At 34.7% G+C, this 16,262-nt stretch overlaps 1 protein-coding gene across 1 annotated transcript; it reads left to right on the top strand.

Annotated features, from left to right (window-relative positions):
- The first annotated feature begins 12,036 nt into the window (after nucleotides 1-12,036).
- LOC134228674 (uncharacterized protein MCAP_0864-like) lies at nucleotides 12,037-15,601 on the top strand. The gene is made up of 3 exons (XM_062710358.1): nucleotides 12,037-12,219; nucleotides 12,324-12,788; nucleotides 14,705-15,601. Exons 1-3 carry the CDS (start codon nucleotides 12,037-12,039, stop codon nucleotides 15,599-15,601), a joined length of 1,545 nt encoding a protein of 514 aa, XP_062566342.1.
- Nucleotides 15,602-16,262: the final 661 nt, after the last annotated feature.

Raw genomic sequence — 16,262 nt, 5'->3', positions numbered from 1 at the left:
CCCCCAGGGGTAGGGCGGGGCCAAAATGGCCGACCAAAGTTTTACATAGAAATATATATGAAAATTCTTTAAAAATCTTCTTCTCAAGAATGACAGAGCCATAATTCATCATATTTAAATGAAAACATGCTCAGGTAGTGTAGATTCAAGTTTGTTCAAATCATGACCCCCGGGGGTAGGGCGGGGCCAAAATGGCCGACCAATGTTTTACATAGAAATATGTAGGAAAATTCTTTAAAAATCTTCTTCTCAAGACTGACAAAGCCATAATTCATCATAATTTTATGGGAGCATGCTCAGGTAGTGTAGATTCAAGTTTGTTCAAATCATGACCCACGGGGTTAGGGCGGGGCCAAAATGGCCGACCAATGTTTTACATAGAAATATGTAGGAAAATTCTTTAAAAATCTTCTTCTCAACAATGACAGAGCCATAATTCATCATATATATATGGAAGCATGCTCAGATAGTGTAGATTCAAGTTTGTTCAAATCATGACCCCCGGGGGTAGGGCGGGGCCAAAATGGCCGACCAAGGTTTTACATAGAAATATATAGGAAAATTCTTTAAAAATCTTCTTCTCAAGAATGACAAAGCCATTATTCATCATATTGATATGGAAGCATGTTCAGGTAGTGTAGATTCAATTTTGTTCAAATCATGACCCACGGGGGTAGGGTGGGGCCAAAATGGCCGACCAAAGTTTTACATAGAAATATATAGGAAAATTCTTTAAAAATCTTCTTCTCAATCATTTTCTAAAAAATAGCAAATCCATGATTGGTCATGGGACTACTTTTGGATTTAAACTTTACAATAAAAAGCCATTTTCTACTTTGTCCTACCCTTAGTGCTCGGGTGAGCGATGTGGCCCATGGGCCTCTTGTTTTCATTTCTTACATAGTATCACAAATTTAATCTTTAACTTCTAAAATTTCTCTTCTCATTAGATTTCCAGGCTTCTGGCAAAGTAATAAATTTGTTAATTTCTCTTCAAACTTTGTTTTCAATATAAAATTCTTTTTCTAATAAAAGTTCTGACGCACATCTGCATGCCGATTGAACTACTTATGTTTATCGGATCCGATGAGTGACTTCTTATGAAGTTAATAACTTCACAATTTAACAGTAAAAATATGTCTGTAGCCACAGCATGAATTAATTATTTGACAATAAAAAGATCTAAAATCTTCTCCAACATCTTTGGCATGACATAGATAGCTGTCCAGCTGTTTTGCGTCTTGTGTATAACTTGTAACGATGGACTTTTTCATACCCGAAAGTGTAAAATCTACAGGAGTTCCGACGGAGTATTCGATGCAATGGTCATTAGTATAGAAACAGTCTGTAAGTGAGTCGCCATGTGGTTTGACAATCTGTATTTGTGGAGGAAATTTGCATGCTTAAGATCTAAATGTGTTGTAAATTATAAAAACAGTCGTTTGGTCGAGAAAATTTCGGATTAAGAGTCCAGTTTCAAGAGTCAGACACATTATTTTTATTTTTGTAAATAGGGAAAAATAGGGTCGGCGGAATCGTAAACCAAGAGAAAAAAAAAACTTTGGCCTTACTGTACATGGGAAACAATACAATTTTTGAGGTTTGAATTTTTTGGAGTAAGATAACACTGCAAGAATAATCTGAAATCCTGATGATGTCACAATGCTACTGAAGTCATTATGACATCATCAGTCAGTAGATTTATCCCTGGAAATCAAAATTGGCGGCAAAAATTGCATGAAAATTTTCCTAGGGTGAATAGCAAAAACTATACCCCAGGGTATAGCTTTGCTATGCGAAGTGTGTTGATTTTGTCCCAATTTTAACGCACTTTGAAAATTTTTTCAAAGTGCCTTGCCACAAACCCCTGACCTTGGGGCCATAAAATTCACAATTTTAGCAGAGGCACTCTTACTCATCATAACTATGTACTTAAATAGTTTATTTAATACTCAGGAGCAGAGAATATTTTCAAAAAATTTATGCATTTTCACTATATAATCAATAGATCCCCGCCCTAAAACCAGAACCCCTGACCCTAGGGCCATAAAATTCAAAATTTTAAAAGAGGCACTCTTGATCTTTATAACTATGTACTTAGTTAGTTTTTTTAAATTTCGCATGAAAGCGATGGAATGGAGCTAGATAAAAGCTTGCAAATATTTTATTGCAATAAATTAGAGTACCTGATGCTGATGAACAGCCCTGTATACCCCAAAAACCCTTGAAGTAAATCAGTCAGAGGTCCCAGACGAAATCCATAATGGCGGCTAGTTGCAAGCCTTGGTTATTTTATAGTATAGAGGGGTAGACCTATATATATACTTATCATATGTCATTTACAGAATTACATGGGGAGCGCCTATGCCAGAGATTAGCACATACCGTTTCATGGTTGAGTTCGACTTTCCACTCAGCGTGCAGATTTTTCACACTGTTTATGGATATAAATGAAAACAAGAGGCCCACGGACCTTATAGGTCACCTGAGTATAATGTAACAACTTTTGAACAATTGAATTTGGTTTGTGTTTTAAACCAGAGGCATGAAATTCACAATTTTGAAAGAGGCACCATTGCTTATCATAATTATACACTTAGCATGCTTACTCTAGTTACTTAATACCCAGAGGTAGATCAGATACAAAGAGAAAATGCACTTCCACTTTATAACCAGTTGTGCACCCCACCCCAAAGGAACCACTGACCCTGGGGCCACTTATTTCAAAATTTTGGAAATTTTATCATAAATATTATTTCATCATAAATGGTTGATTGATACCACAGAATTTATACCAAAAATTTATTTTCAGACTATGTACCCCCTCTCCCCATACCCCTGACCCAAGGGTAGTGTTAAATCTGAAGCAAACTAGCATGGCGCGGCGCCATGCCCCTTTTTCTCGGCGCCATGCCCTTTTTTCCAGCGCCATGCCCTTATTTCCAAACCCAAAATTAATAAATATGGCCATGAATATTCCTTTGCTGTTCTGTTTATTCAGTGCATGCTGATAATCCCTTTGTGTATACAACGACAGGAAATCACTTCACGCCTGAACGAACGCTCACAGCCACCTGGCTAATTAACATGCCTCAGGCTGTCAGGGTAGAGGATTTAACTTCAGAAACTGTCATTTGATTGCATTGATTACGCAAGAATTAGCTAAAGACCAAAGTAAAATTAACTTGTAAATTATTAACTAATTAAAATGAGGATCGTTTTTTAAACCGAAAGTAGAATAAAACACATTATTGAACTTGAAGAGAAAACGGATATTTTACCTGAATAAAATACTTACAGTGTACAAAAAAATTAATGTAATGTGATAAAAAGCCTAACAAACAACAAACTAAGATAGTTTCTTTGATTCATTGACCTGAAAGATTTGACAATCTGAGGGTCAATGTTTTTAATTAAAGCCAGATTTTTTTAAAGCAAATTATACTTGGCATTCATTTTTTTTTTTTTTTTTTGGAGTAAGGTTATAATTTTCACTGTATCATGTTGGAAGAATTATTTCAAAGTAAAGAGAATGGTCTCTTCATGTATTTTTCAAAATGCCCCCCCCCCTTTCCCTGAAAAAATTATTTTTGTTTAATGTTTAACTTGACTGTGCTAGTACACAAATAACACAGTCCAAGCAGGTAAAAAAAATTTTACAACTGTACCTCCAAACTTTAATAATTTTTGCACATATTTCAGATAGGCCTAGATTTAAATACAATTCCTTTCTCAAGTGTAACCTTCCTTCTTATTTAATCAAAGAAATTGGATGTAAATGTTCTTTTTATATTCTTTTTGTTTCAATAATTGTCATGTCAACCCAGGTGTGCTTCATGTGTTGGTATTTAAAAAAAAAATGAATGAAAACATATATATGGATATCTTTATATTACTTAATTAAATAAAGATTATATGAAAGGATATTAAAATTAATTATAATAAACACGTAAAAGTATGTAAAAATTAATAAACGTTTCATATATTTTAAACACATTAACATTTGTTTTAAAAGTGCCCTCGAGAGATCCTGTCGTGACGCAAAGTGCCCTTTTGATTCCTTGATTACCATGCCCTTTTTAGGGTCTAGATTTAACACTACAAGGGGCATGAAATTAACCATTAAAAAAGGCATTTTGCTAGATGCACCTTTTTTCATCATAAATATATATACTTAGATCATTGGCATAATACCCAGGAGCATAGGAATAGATATTCAAAGAATTAAATGTATTTTCAGTATTTAATCAAGCCCCCCCCCCCTTTACACCAAATGGCAAAACCCCTGATACAGGGGCCATGAAATTCACAAATTTAGTTGAGGCACCCTTGCTCATTATAAATATATAAAAAGTTAGTTTATTTAATATCCAGGAGCAGAGAAGAAGATTTTCAAAGAATTAATGCATTTTCACTATATTATCAATAGAGCCCAGCCCTAACCCCAGAACCCTTTACACCGTGGGGCCATAAAATTCACAATTTTAAAAGAGGCATTCTTGCTCATCATAACTATGTACTTAGTTAATTTATTTAATACCCAAGAGCAGAGAAGAAGATTTTCAAAGATTTAATGTATTTTCACTATATAATCAATAGAGCCCCGCCCTAGCACTAGAACCCCTGACCTTTGGGCCATGAAATTCACAATTTTGGAAGAGGCACTCTTGCTCATCATAACTATGTACTTAGTTAGTTTATTTAATACCCAGGAGCAGAGAAGAAGATTTTCAAAGAAATAATGCAATTTCACTATATAATCTATATAGCCCTGCCATAGCACTAGAACCCCTGACCCTGGGGCCATGAATTTCACAATTTTGGTAGAGGACTCAATGCTCATTACATTTATACAAATAGTTTGACTGCATGATGTTCAGGAGTAAAGAAGAAGATTTTTAAAGATTGCATTAATTTTAGTGGTTTTGACCCCACCCTCAAGGCCCCAGGGGGGCGGGGACCATAAAATTCACAATTTCTGTTCCCCTTCACCCATAGATGCTGTATACCAAATTTGGTTGAAATTGGTTCAGTGGTTTCAGAGAAGCTGAAAATGTTTAAATGTTAACACACGACGCACGATGCACAACACACGACGCACAACGACGGACGAAAACAAATAGCAATAGGTCACCTGAGTGACTCAGGTGACCTAACAAAGACATGTTTACCATTTATGGTTGTGGAGATAAATTATTGTAGAAGACAATGGTAATAAAAAGTCGCCAGTGCATTGCATCTAAAAACGTAAATATGTGCGTTTCTGAGGAGGGGGGTACTGGGTGTAATTTGGAGTTAGATACCTTGTGTTAATATTAAAGCGAGCACAGCGAGCTCAATAGACTAACGTGTAAGAACAGAGGAAGTTCGGAATGAAATCTGTACATATGTCAGGCAAATTTTTTTGTGAAACATTCCCAGAATTCCTTTACTACCCAATGTCCTTTGCGCAAATAAATAAATTAACAAATAATAACGTAAAGCAGGGGTTCAAATTTTTTTTTGTCATGGTCAAGTCCAGGACTTAAAGAGTAAATTTTAGGCAAGTCCGAGGAGGAAATTTCAGAGTCTATATTTACCTATACATCATGAAATTTATGTTACTTATACCGAAATTTAACAAACTCATTGCCGTTTGTCATATAGTAGGAAACATGAGGAATTGCATATAAGCAAGAGTTTAACCGCAACGGAAAATAAAAAGACGGATTGTATTTTTGAAACTTTCGTAATGTTTTGTGGGTATTTTAACGCCCACAAACCCACATTTTTACTTAATACATTTGAGAATTTGCTTTATTTTTAGCTTTACGATCATTTTTTTAACTTAAAAAAAGATAAACAAGAAACATAGCCAAGTCCCAGGACTCTGGCGAATTCTAAATGCCGAGTCCGGATCCGGAATTTGTTAGTCCGGGACGTCGGGCTTGAGGAATTTTGAACCCCTGGTAAAGCATAAAAGGCTTTCACTTTGTGGAAATCTTTCAAAGAAACAAAAAATAACTCTGCAATATTTTTCGACCAAAATTGACTATAGTTTCAACCAGACACTCGGCTGTCTACGTAAGTTCCAACGAGCTCCGTGACGTCGTGTGACGTCACAGCTAGTCGAGATATCTCGTGCGGCTTGACGTTTTTTTTAATCGATAACTGTAAGTGTTTTAATGGTACAACTGCACTCGCCCCAACGGTAACACCGTAAAACATTTTATTTCCTATGTAGCTTGTAACACAAGCTTTGATTGTAAAGAACTATATGCGGTATATTGCATATGTTTGCCCCCACAAAAGTCAAATTTTGAAAACTTCCTGAAATGTGCTGAATTCAATAAATTGTACGAGAAATATAAGTTAACAGAAAATATTATAGTTCCAGAGCAGTGTATTCACAATTTCTGTTTTTATGACGTCACAAACTAGTCCGATTTTATATCCTTTTTCAGAAAGAGGACAAAATGGACAAAATTTCAACAATTTAAGCTTTAGAATTTATAGAGCGCATGTGTGTTCAGGAACAATATTGACATATTTCATTGATATTATCATTCTACACATTATATCAAAATATTAATCCTGAACACACATGCGCTCGGTGACTTTTATTTAAAATATCAACGAAATATGTACATTTTTCTGCAAAATTCATAAAAAACTGAAATTTACGTCATATTTGTGACGTCATTACGTACATATGACGTCATTACTTATGAAATTATTCAGTGCTTTGAAGTCAGCATATACTCCCCTGTTTAAGGACTTAATTAAATATTACTCCATCAAAGTTTGATTTTGGGGGGCAAATGTTGGTTAATACCGCATATAGTTCTTTCCGTACACCCGACTTGAGCCGGGGGTAAATAAAACGTGACATCACAATTAGTTTTTCTATAATACAAAGCAAATGACATGATGTCACAATGCACTGTAATTCCTAGTAAATCTTATCGATAGGTTGAGACACAATAGATTGGATTCATGTTTTTACAAAGAATTTTTACGGATACATAGAAAATAAATTCGTGATCCAGGTCCATTGAACCTGGATAACTAATATTACTATATATGGGTTAAAAATTTATTTCCGAAACAAGTGCCTGTGTATTGGACAGGTCCAGGAAAATCACTATATTTAGCTATATAGCTTGATTTACCTATATAGCTTTATTTACCTATATAATATAGCTTTATTTAGCTATTTTGGAATAAGTTTCTGTTTTATGAAAAGCAGACAAAAAGTCACATGTATGTATGGCTGATATTTTTTTAAAAAGGTTTGATAAAAACAACCTTAGGCATAGATAGTAAAATCATTGCCTCTTTTTAACACTTTTTAACCAAAAAACGCATCTCTATTGTTTGGATAGCTGGAAGTGTGGTGAGGCATGACTAAGTGTGATTGCCTTGCATTGTGCTCAATTATTACCAATCAATTATCTTGTTGACCAAAACTGCTTTTCTTTGTTAAAGTAGCTGCTTACTCACAGATTAACTGTTAAACATAGCCCCAAAACTTTTAGATCTTTGATTGCAATTGCACAAAAGGAGAAACATTTTTATAAGTGGGTTTTTGGTGAATTGTTTTCAGTCCACTTCAAAGTTGAAAACTAATATTGACTCATTATGCGACTTTTTGTCTGCTTTTCATAAAACAGATATTTACTCTGAAATAGCTAAATAAAGCTATATTATATAGGTAAATAAAGCTATATAGGTAGATTTAGCTATATAGCTGAATATAGTGATTTTCCTGGACATGTTGGAGATACAATTTTAAACACATGCTTTTATGGTTTGAAATAGTATACGTAAAATATATGTAACCATAGCTGTTTACATACCTTTTATTTGTGTTTACTTCTTATTGTAGCTAAATCGATTAAAATTTTTGAAACCCTATCAACTATAGTTTTTCGGGTGCCGCCATTTTCAAACGAAATGTCTCTCCATGGTTCCAGAGTCAAACTTCGAGCCCGATATATTTCGAACTTCCTGTGTTCAAGAGTGTTGGTAAAATGGGTAGGCAAATCCGGGCCGGGGCAAATTAAAAGCCGGGGCAACTCGAGATTTTTCATTTTTCCGTCTTAATACTTTATCGATCGAAATGAAATTTTCAGAATCCATTAAATAGCAAGCGCAGCACGGAACATACTAAAGACCTGATATTTGACCTGATGAAAAAAATATCATATTAAATTATCAATTTTAACTTTCTATTTCATATTTTTGGGGGAAAATTAATGATGATATAGCTGAAACTATATTAAATAAATATACATTTTTAGTGGATAATATGTAGATTATTTTGCTATATATCAAGGTATATTCACAAAACTTGATGACCTGATAATTTTGAATGACCTGATATTTCGAATCCAGGATGTTTCGCTCCGATTCTGTTTCGCACTCCGATGGTTCGCGCCGATTTCGGCGCGAAACATCTCCCCTCTTTTTTTTATATTTCATTTATTTTGCAATAATTTAAGATCATTTATTAAATCTTAGATAAAAATATGTGTTGTATGCTCAAAATCATGACTTTTAATAATACGCGGTGCCACAGGTAACGGATCGTAAATGTTATAATAATAATGTGCCCGTTTGCTCAGCGTTTGTGTTCAACAATTTAATTGTAATTAGTTGGAGATCAAAAGGTGAGAATTATTTCATTATAGCAATTATAAAGTTGTACAGCAATTATCTGTGTGAACTTGAAAACATATAATTTGTGTTATTGAGAACATGTGTATAGAATAACCCACCAGGAAGTTTGATTGTCAAATTTAATGTTCATTTAATATTCTACAAAATTTCGATACTTACATCAATATTTACAGATATTATAATATAATTCTTTTTTTTTTTTTTGCAAAACGAACGAAATAAATAGCATACATTTTATGTTCTGGGAGCTAAACATCGTGGGGCGAACCATCTCAGCGCGAAACAGAATTGGCGCGAAACATCGCGGTGCGAACCATGCATTGGCGCGAAACATCCCGTTACCGATGAACTGATATTCTTGAATGAAATGGAATTGTTGCAAATATTCAACTTTATTAAGTTTAAATTGAAATCTGTTTTATTTTCCTGAAGTTTTTAATTTCACCTTCATGCAGTCCAGAATCAGAGAATGTGCGGCTGTTTTTTTTTTTTTTTTTAATGGAATTCCATTAACCATGTTAACAACCACAACGACAGCCAACTCAGGGGCGGATCCAGCAATTTTTGAAAGGAGGGGTTCCAGGGTTGTTCCCCTCTTACCCCCCTCCCCCCCCAAAAAAAATACCTACTCTCAAGCAAAGATTTACAGACTTGTATGGAAATATCTAAATACTATCTTTGTTTTATGGCCTTTTTTTTTTTTTTTTTTTTTTTTTTTTTTTTTAAAGCGTACCCCCAGTACGAACAAAATAACAAATACAAAATAAACAAAACAAAACCAAAAAAAAAAACACGTTTCAAAAACTACGGAAGCCTTAAAATTGAATGGATTTGTATCATTTCCGAAGAGTATAAAGAATTTTCTTTAAGAATTTGAAAAACTTTTTTTGGGGTGGGATGCGGGTGGGCTTTGAAACAGAGTTATATGTTAGTTCCTTCAATAGATCTAGATATGATAAAAAACGGTACAAGTATAGCCAACACAGCCAAAGATCGCGGGAATCCAATATCATATTAAACTTCGCATGCTACATACAAGATCTAGATATATAAAAATAAGTAGAATATTTTCTACCATTCTCTCATAAAAAAGTATAATAGAGAAGGTGACTGGAGGAAACTTAATGTGTGAGAATCTCTGTATTCAATAAATAAGTGGGACGTACAAATACAAATGTAAATAATCTCGGAAAACGTTTTATCCCCTCTCACTCTCCAAAAAATAAAGGGGGGGTTCCAACCCCCGGAACCCCCCCTCTGGATCCGCCAATGCAACTGCTTTCTGCTAACTGCTTACTGCGAACTGCTTACCGCCAACTGCCACATATATTTGAATAAATTTTCATATTCGTATGTGTGATTATATACATTGATATTCATGTGAATTTTTTCAAAAAACAAGATGTGTAAATTAGGTTCCGGCTATTGCTTCAATGCTTGAATCGCGATATCTGTCATATGTCTGCCACTTGCCATTCTACCTCCAACCATTGAAGGTGTCACTACCTGTCTACGGGCAAGTACCCCAGTAACTGCCCCGAGAACGAGAAGAGGCGAATTAGGAAGCAGGCCAAGTCTTTTTCCTATGAGAACAACCAACTCTACAGACTGAAAACTTCAAAAACGGGGTATGTATAGTAACTATTTTCTCTTTAATTAGATTACCTACTCTTACGTAATGTATTTCTTAAAATTAAAAAATCAAATTTTGGTTTAGTGCCTTTATCTGATGAACTATTAAAATTTGAGAGACTGGTTCTAAAGATGCGACAATTAAAGCCTTTTTCCCTCATCAAAGTTGACTTGCTTGCAGTTTGTAAAGACCTCCCTCTGAAAGTTTCAAAAAAATGTTTGGCAGATCCAAATTTTTAGCTTACAGGTGCCGCGTAAAAATTGACGTGTAATAATCCAAGATAAAACATCGAAATATTCTTTTATACTCGGAACGAGCCCCCAAAAATATCTATGTAACGGGACTGTCTAGGGGTTAGTCCCGTACATAAGTCCGAGTTCAGAAGGATAAAAGAATAACAAGAATTTCAGTGTTTAAAGAATAAGATTCTTTATTATATGATTGAATAGTTTTCATCTCTCTGATTGGCTGAGATCCAACTATGTTAGAAAAATACTACGTTGTATTGACCTGCACGTGACGTTCCAGGTCAATACAAGGATTTATTTCCTTGACATTGATCTAAAAATAGATCGGGATATTCCAAATTGATACAAATTGAATTTGGAAAGCTATTTAAACTACTATAACTTTTTTTCATGTGAAGATAAGTTAAGCGAATATATATTTTCGGGTGAGGGTGATAAGAGGGGATGCATGGACACTCCTCCAACACTTTTACTGAAAAACAATTTTTACTTTTTGGCAGTCAGTTTTCCCTGATAATACTCCTTCCTTTAAAACTCTATACTAGAAAAAAGACTGACATAATTTTTTTTCATGGCAACTAAAATTGATTTTAAAAACTCTTTAAAAAATTAATATGACATGTTAGGTTGATTTACATTTTAATTTTGCTTCTCTCTTAATTGTATTTGGATAGGACTTAATTAAATGCAAACAAGTAATGGGTTTTATCATTTTATTAGTGAATCATATAATAAAACAATTATTGCTGTTTTTTTCGGTCAATACAATGATTTAGCCATCTTCGAAGTACCATATTCACCTCGCCCTCCGGGCTCGGTGAATATTGTACTCCTCAGATGGCTAAATCATTGTATTGACCTCAAAACACAGCAATAATTGTATAATATTCTGTTGCAAATAACAATCAAGTAAAACAAAATTAATATGAAACAATATCATATAAATTCCATGAATAAGATAATTACTATTATTGTAGTTAGAAATTTAGCCCCAGTCCCCAAAATACGTCTAATTGATGATTAATGATACTGATGACTGCTCTTGATTACACGAAATGTACATAACATATAATAATAGTAAATCCAAGCCGGGTACTGTAGACCCGGGCGCGCCCCACCCGGAGGGATTATAAACAAAGGGGAATAACTCTAAACAACAAGTAATAACAAATTGAAGGAAATATGAATAAAATATGGCACATATACACAAATACACTGTAATTACACACACATACAATTAAATAAATGTAAAAACCACCACACATACTATGCAGAGTGATTTTAATAAAAATTCTTTTCAGATAACAAAATTTCATTTCGGTGATCGGTCAACATGGACGTGTAAGTGTCGGCTCAGTAAAGTTGGTCGATTTAAGGTGGATGTAGGTCGAATTTTTTTATATGTCTTGTCCAGGGATTGTATTTAAGTGTGTTCTCTGTGATTATCTGTGAATATCTTTGTTACATTCAGACTTTAGCGGCAAAAAGGGAAAAATGTCTTCAAAGGCCGGTAAAGCTAAAGGTAGACGCTCTGGAAATACCGTAAACAACTCACAGAACAAAAGAACTGAACAGAGTTCACCCGAGGAATCGACAGAAAGAACAGAAAGAACAATAGCGGAAGAAAAAGTTGAATCTATAGAAAACGGCCTTAAAATGTACAGAAAACGTTGCAGGGTATAAGTAAAAAGTTACCGAAATATGAGCATGTAGAGGGCGAATTAACAAGGATTACGTCATTGATCGAAGATCATGAAACTGGGCTAACGACTTCCTTGAAGTATGTCGCAGAGCAATCTGAAAGTAACAGTGATGAACTATATTATGTGAGATCAGAGAATGCACAATTACGCAGTGAACTTGATCTAATGCGTGCTATGATGATAAATATGGACCGCAGAATGCAGAACATGGAGTCAGAAATCACAGACATGAGATCGCGTTCAATGCGTGACAATATTATGATTCATAATTTAGCATACGCATCTGATGAAAAGCTGGATCAACAGGTTCCTAATATGTTGAAGGAATATCTTGGGGTTGAGGTGAAGTTCGTCCGAATACACAGAAATAGCGTAAGAGGAACGATTAATTCAAGGCCAGTATCCATCACTGGTAAATTGGTGGACGGCAGAAAAAAGGATGAACTTCTCCGCGCACAAAAACAGAAAAGGGCAGAAAAAGAGGATCTACCAGACCCAAATACATTAGGAGACTCAGGCTCAGAAATTTCTGACCACTGTTTTGTAAGTTTCTTGTTGTATTTAAATAAATGTGTTGTGTCAGAACTACTGATGTGTTGGTGTCCACTTCTTTCGCGCTTCCTTTCAATATATATATATTTATATATGATTACAGGGACCTTGCATGAAACCATGTTCCGGGGTTTCAGGTTCCGGGGCTTTTATATATATATATCCAATTAACAGTTAAATTGCTTTCGCTAATTTGTATCTTACTAGAGTATTAAAAGTTTGTGTAAAAGATCTTCATTTAGAACAACAAGAACAGTTGCTTTGAAACAGTTATTAAAAACAAAACAGGGATGATGAGACCAAAGTTGAGGGGGACCAATGTTACATTAAGAAATTTTTCATATAGTTCTCACCAGTAAATGTCAGTCTGAGTATTGGTAAAAATACAAACACTGTAAACATACTTTTTTCCACCGGGTCATAATTCCGCGGAATCACTATTTCTGTTAATTCCATGGGTAGAAAATTATGCGGATTTCTTAGACTCTCACTATTAGCCTTTTATGCATTTTAAGTACGATGGGACAAATTTCCGAGGAAAATTTGTGACCGCGCACAAAGCGTAAATTCATACCAAACAAAAAAAGTACTTCTGTATCTTGTCCAGTTTCTTTGAACATGAACTAAACACAGACAAGACAAACACTCAATACTCTATCCATATTCATGGCTGGACACACACACACACACACACCCTCACACACACACACACACACACACACACACACACACATTAAGTACAATGCAAGTATACCTTAAGGTACAGTATATGGCCATAAGTGAGTCATAATTGCATTTTTACACTATATATTTCATTGAAAAACCAATTTTTACGGTCTTCTGTTTCCAACGGAAGACCTTCTACTGATTCTGTTGGTAAATATTATTAAGGTCTTCCGTCTTCAGCGGAAGACCTTCTTGTTATTCGTTGGTTTCTTTTCCACTGTTTTTAAGGTCTTACGTCTTCAAGGAAGACCTTATAGTGATTCTACTGTTTCTTATTATTAAGGTCTTCCGTCTCCAACGGAAGACCTTCTTGTTATTCTTCGGTTTCTTTTTCCCTATTATTATTATTATTAAGTCTTCCGTTCACAACGGAAGACTTATAGTGTTTGTGTTGTTTCTTTTTATTATTATTATTATTATTCCTCCCAAATTTTGTGAGCTCGATTACTCAGAGATGACTGAATAGATTTTCACAATTTTTCTCATGTTAGTAGGTTGATATATGAAGTTTATATAAAATTCCGTTTTTTGAAAAATTCACTTCCGGTCCGAAGTTATGGCCAATTTTCGAATTTTAAAATGGACTTTTGTACAGCATTTTTCTCAGAAACGGTTTGAGGTAAAGATATGAAATTTACAGGAATATTAGATCTTGATATTCTATTTGTTTTGAAGTAGTTTTCGTGTGTTTTCAGTACTTCCTGTCCGAACCGGAAGTGAATTTGTTTTTCGGCAATTTTTAATTTTTGATTTAGATATTTTTTTCAAGATATTCGTATGCAAAACAGAGATTATTCTACAAATACTAGATATATAATTTGTTTTTAAATCAGATACCGCATTTTGTATATTTTCGGTACCATCATTTTCTCTATTTACGTAGTATGTATAAGGTGGGCAAAGAAAGATAACTCTGACTTGTGGGATTCCAAAATGGCGCCGCTCGAGGTAAGACGCGTCGAGTAAGGGAGCGTGGAGCGGCCGAGTTGACAAGTTTTATAGGACTGAAACATGGTCAAATTGTGAATTCAGACTTGCTCAGGGCGGATACATGCAGTGGTTTCCTTATTTGAAATCTAGGAGTGGTATTTTTAAGGAATTAGATCGAAACGATAGTGTAGTGAGTAAAATCTATTTATAGCCCGTAGATCTACATGAGTACTATTGACAAATATTTTAAGATGCCTTCTACTGGTGTTACTACTCGTAAAGGTTCTACTCCAGCTACTAGCAAATCTCCAAAAGACGGTCAAAAGGATAGCCAGAAGGGAATTCTTTCCTCTGAGTCCTCTCCAAAACGTACGCAGGAAAATTCCATGCAAATAACAATGGATTCAATTCAAACACAGCTGACCGAGATTAACAACGAACTCAAAAAGACAATAAAGGTTAGTGATATTCAAACAGTTGTGAGAAGTGTTGTAGAAAAATTATTTAGTAGGTACCAAGAAAAGTTTGAGAAGAAATTGAACGATGAAGTCGTAAAACTCAGAGAAGAGAATGAGAAACTACATCAAGAAAACAAAGATTTGCAGAAAGAAATTAGGGAACACGAAGAAGTATTAAACGACTTGCATAACAGAACGGAAGAAAACGAATGGATGACAAGGTCAGCAATTTCAAAAGCAAATTTCAATGAACAATATTCGAGGAAGAATAATTTAAAAATTCATGGTTTACCAGAGAAGAAAGGGGAAGAACCCTTACAGGTTGTGAATGAAGTGCTCGAGGAAGTGGGCGAACAGATTAAAGAAGATGACGTTCTAGCAATCCATAGGATTCCAGGAAAGAAAGACCAACATCGGCCAATTATAATAAAGCTTAAAACCGTGGAAGCCAAAGTAAAGGTCATGAAGAAGCGATCGGACATTAAAGAACTAGAGTTACAGAATGATGTCAAGGTCAAAGTAACGGATGACGTGACACAAGAGAATGCAGCCCTTATAACAAGACTCCTGCAGGACCACAGAATATCCGCGGCATGGTACTTTAATGGGCACATTTACGGAGAATGCGGGAAACGAAGAATCAAATTTGATTTATACGATGATATTGACAAGAAAATACGGAAAAGATGAGGCGATCCGGACTTGGTTCTTTAGTTAGTCGAGGACGCATGTATATCCGGTGAAATAAAATGGACATGACTGTCACTGTGATGACAACGAAAGTCAAAACAAGGTATAAGTAACATTAAACTTGTCAACTTGTGAGCCATCCAGGAATTATGCAAATATTTTTGTTTGTTTGTCTGTGTTTGTCTTTGTGTGAAAGATGTATGTATGTTTGTTTGTTGGAAAAGAAATTTTATTTCGATCGAAAATGCCTTGAACGTACAATTTTGTTTTTAGACAACATTTACTTGTCAAAGCATAGTTAGATTGTGTAATACAGGTGGCTACGGAATAGTGAAATGAGTTTTAATATTTTAACATTTAATTGTAGAGGGCTTGGGGGACTAGAAAAGAGGAGAGACGTGCTTAACTATTTAAAACAGAAAAATTTCTCAATTACTTTTTTATGCCCTGTTCACACTACGAGTTTAATTCGCAGTAAACTAATGCGAAGTAAATGCGAAGTAAACTAATGCGAATTAAATTAATGCGAATTAAATAGCGTTCACACGACGTTTATGCGAAGTAAACTAATTCGCATTAAATTTGTAAATATTTCCAGGTAAGCAGGTGCGAGAAATTAAGCAATGGCTAAGACAAAAGAAATAATAATGATATTAACCAA

This window comes from Saccostrea cucullata, unplaced genomic scaffold (genome assembly GCF_032062105.1).
Source record: "Saccostrea cucullata isolate Sc308-1 unplaced genomic scaffold, CSIRO_AGI_Scuc_v1 ctg5367, whole genome shotgun sequence".
NCBI lineage: Eukaryota > Metazoa > Mollusca > Bivalvia > Ostreida > Ostreidae > Saccostrea > Saccostrea cuccullata.
Note: the sequence above shows the minus strand (reverse complement) of the source record. Positions and strands in the feature narration are given on the sequence as shown.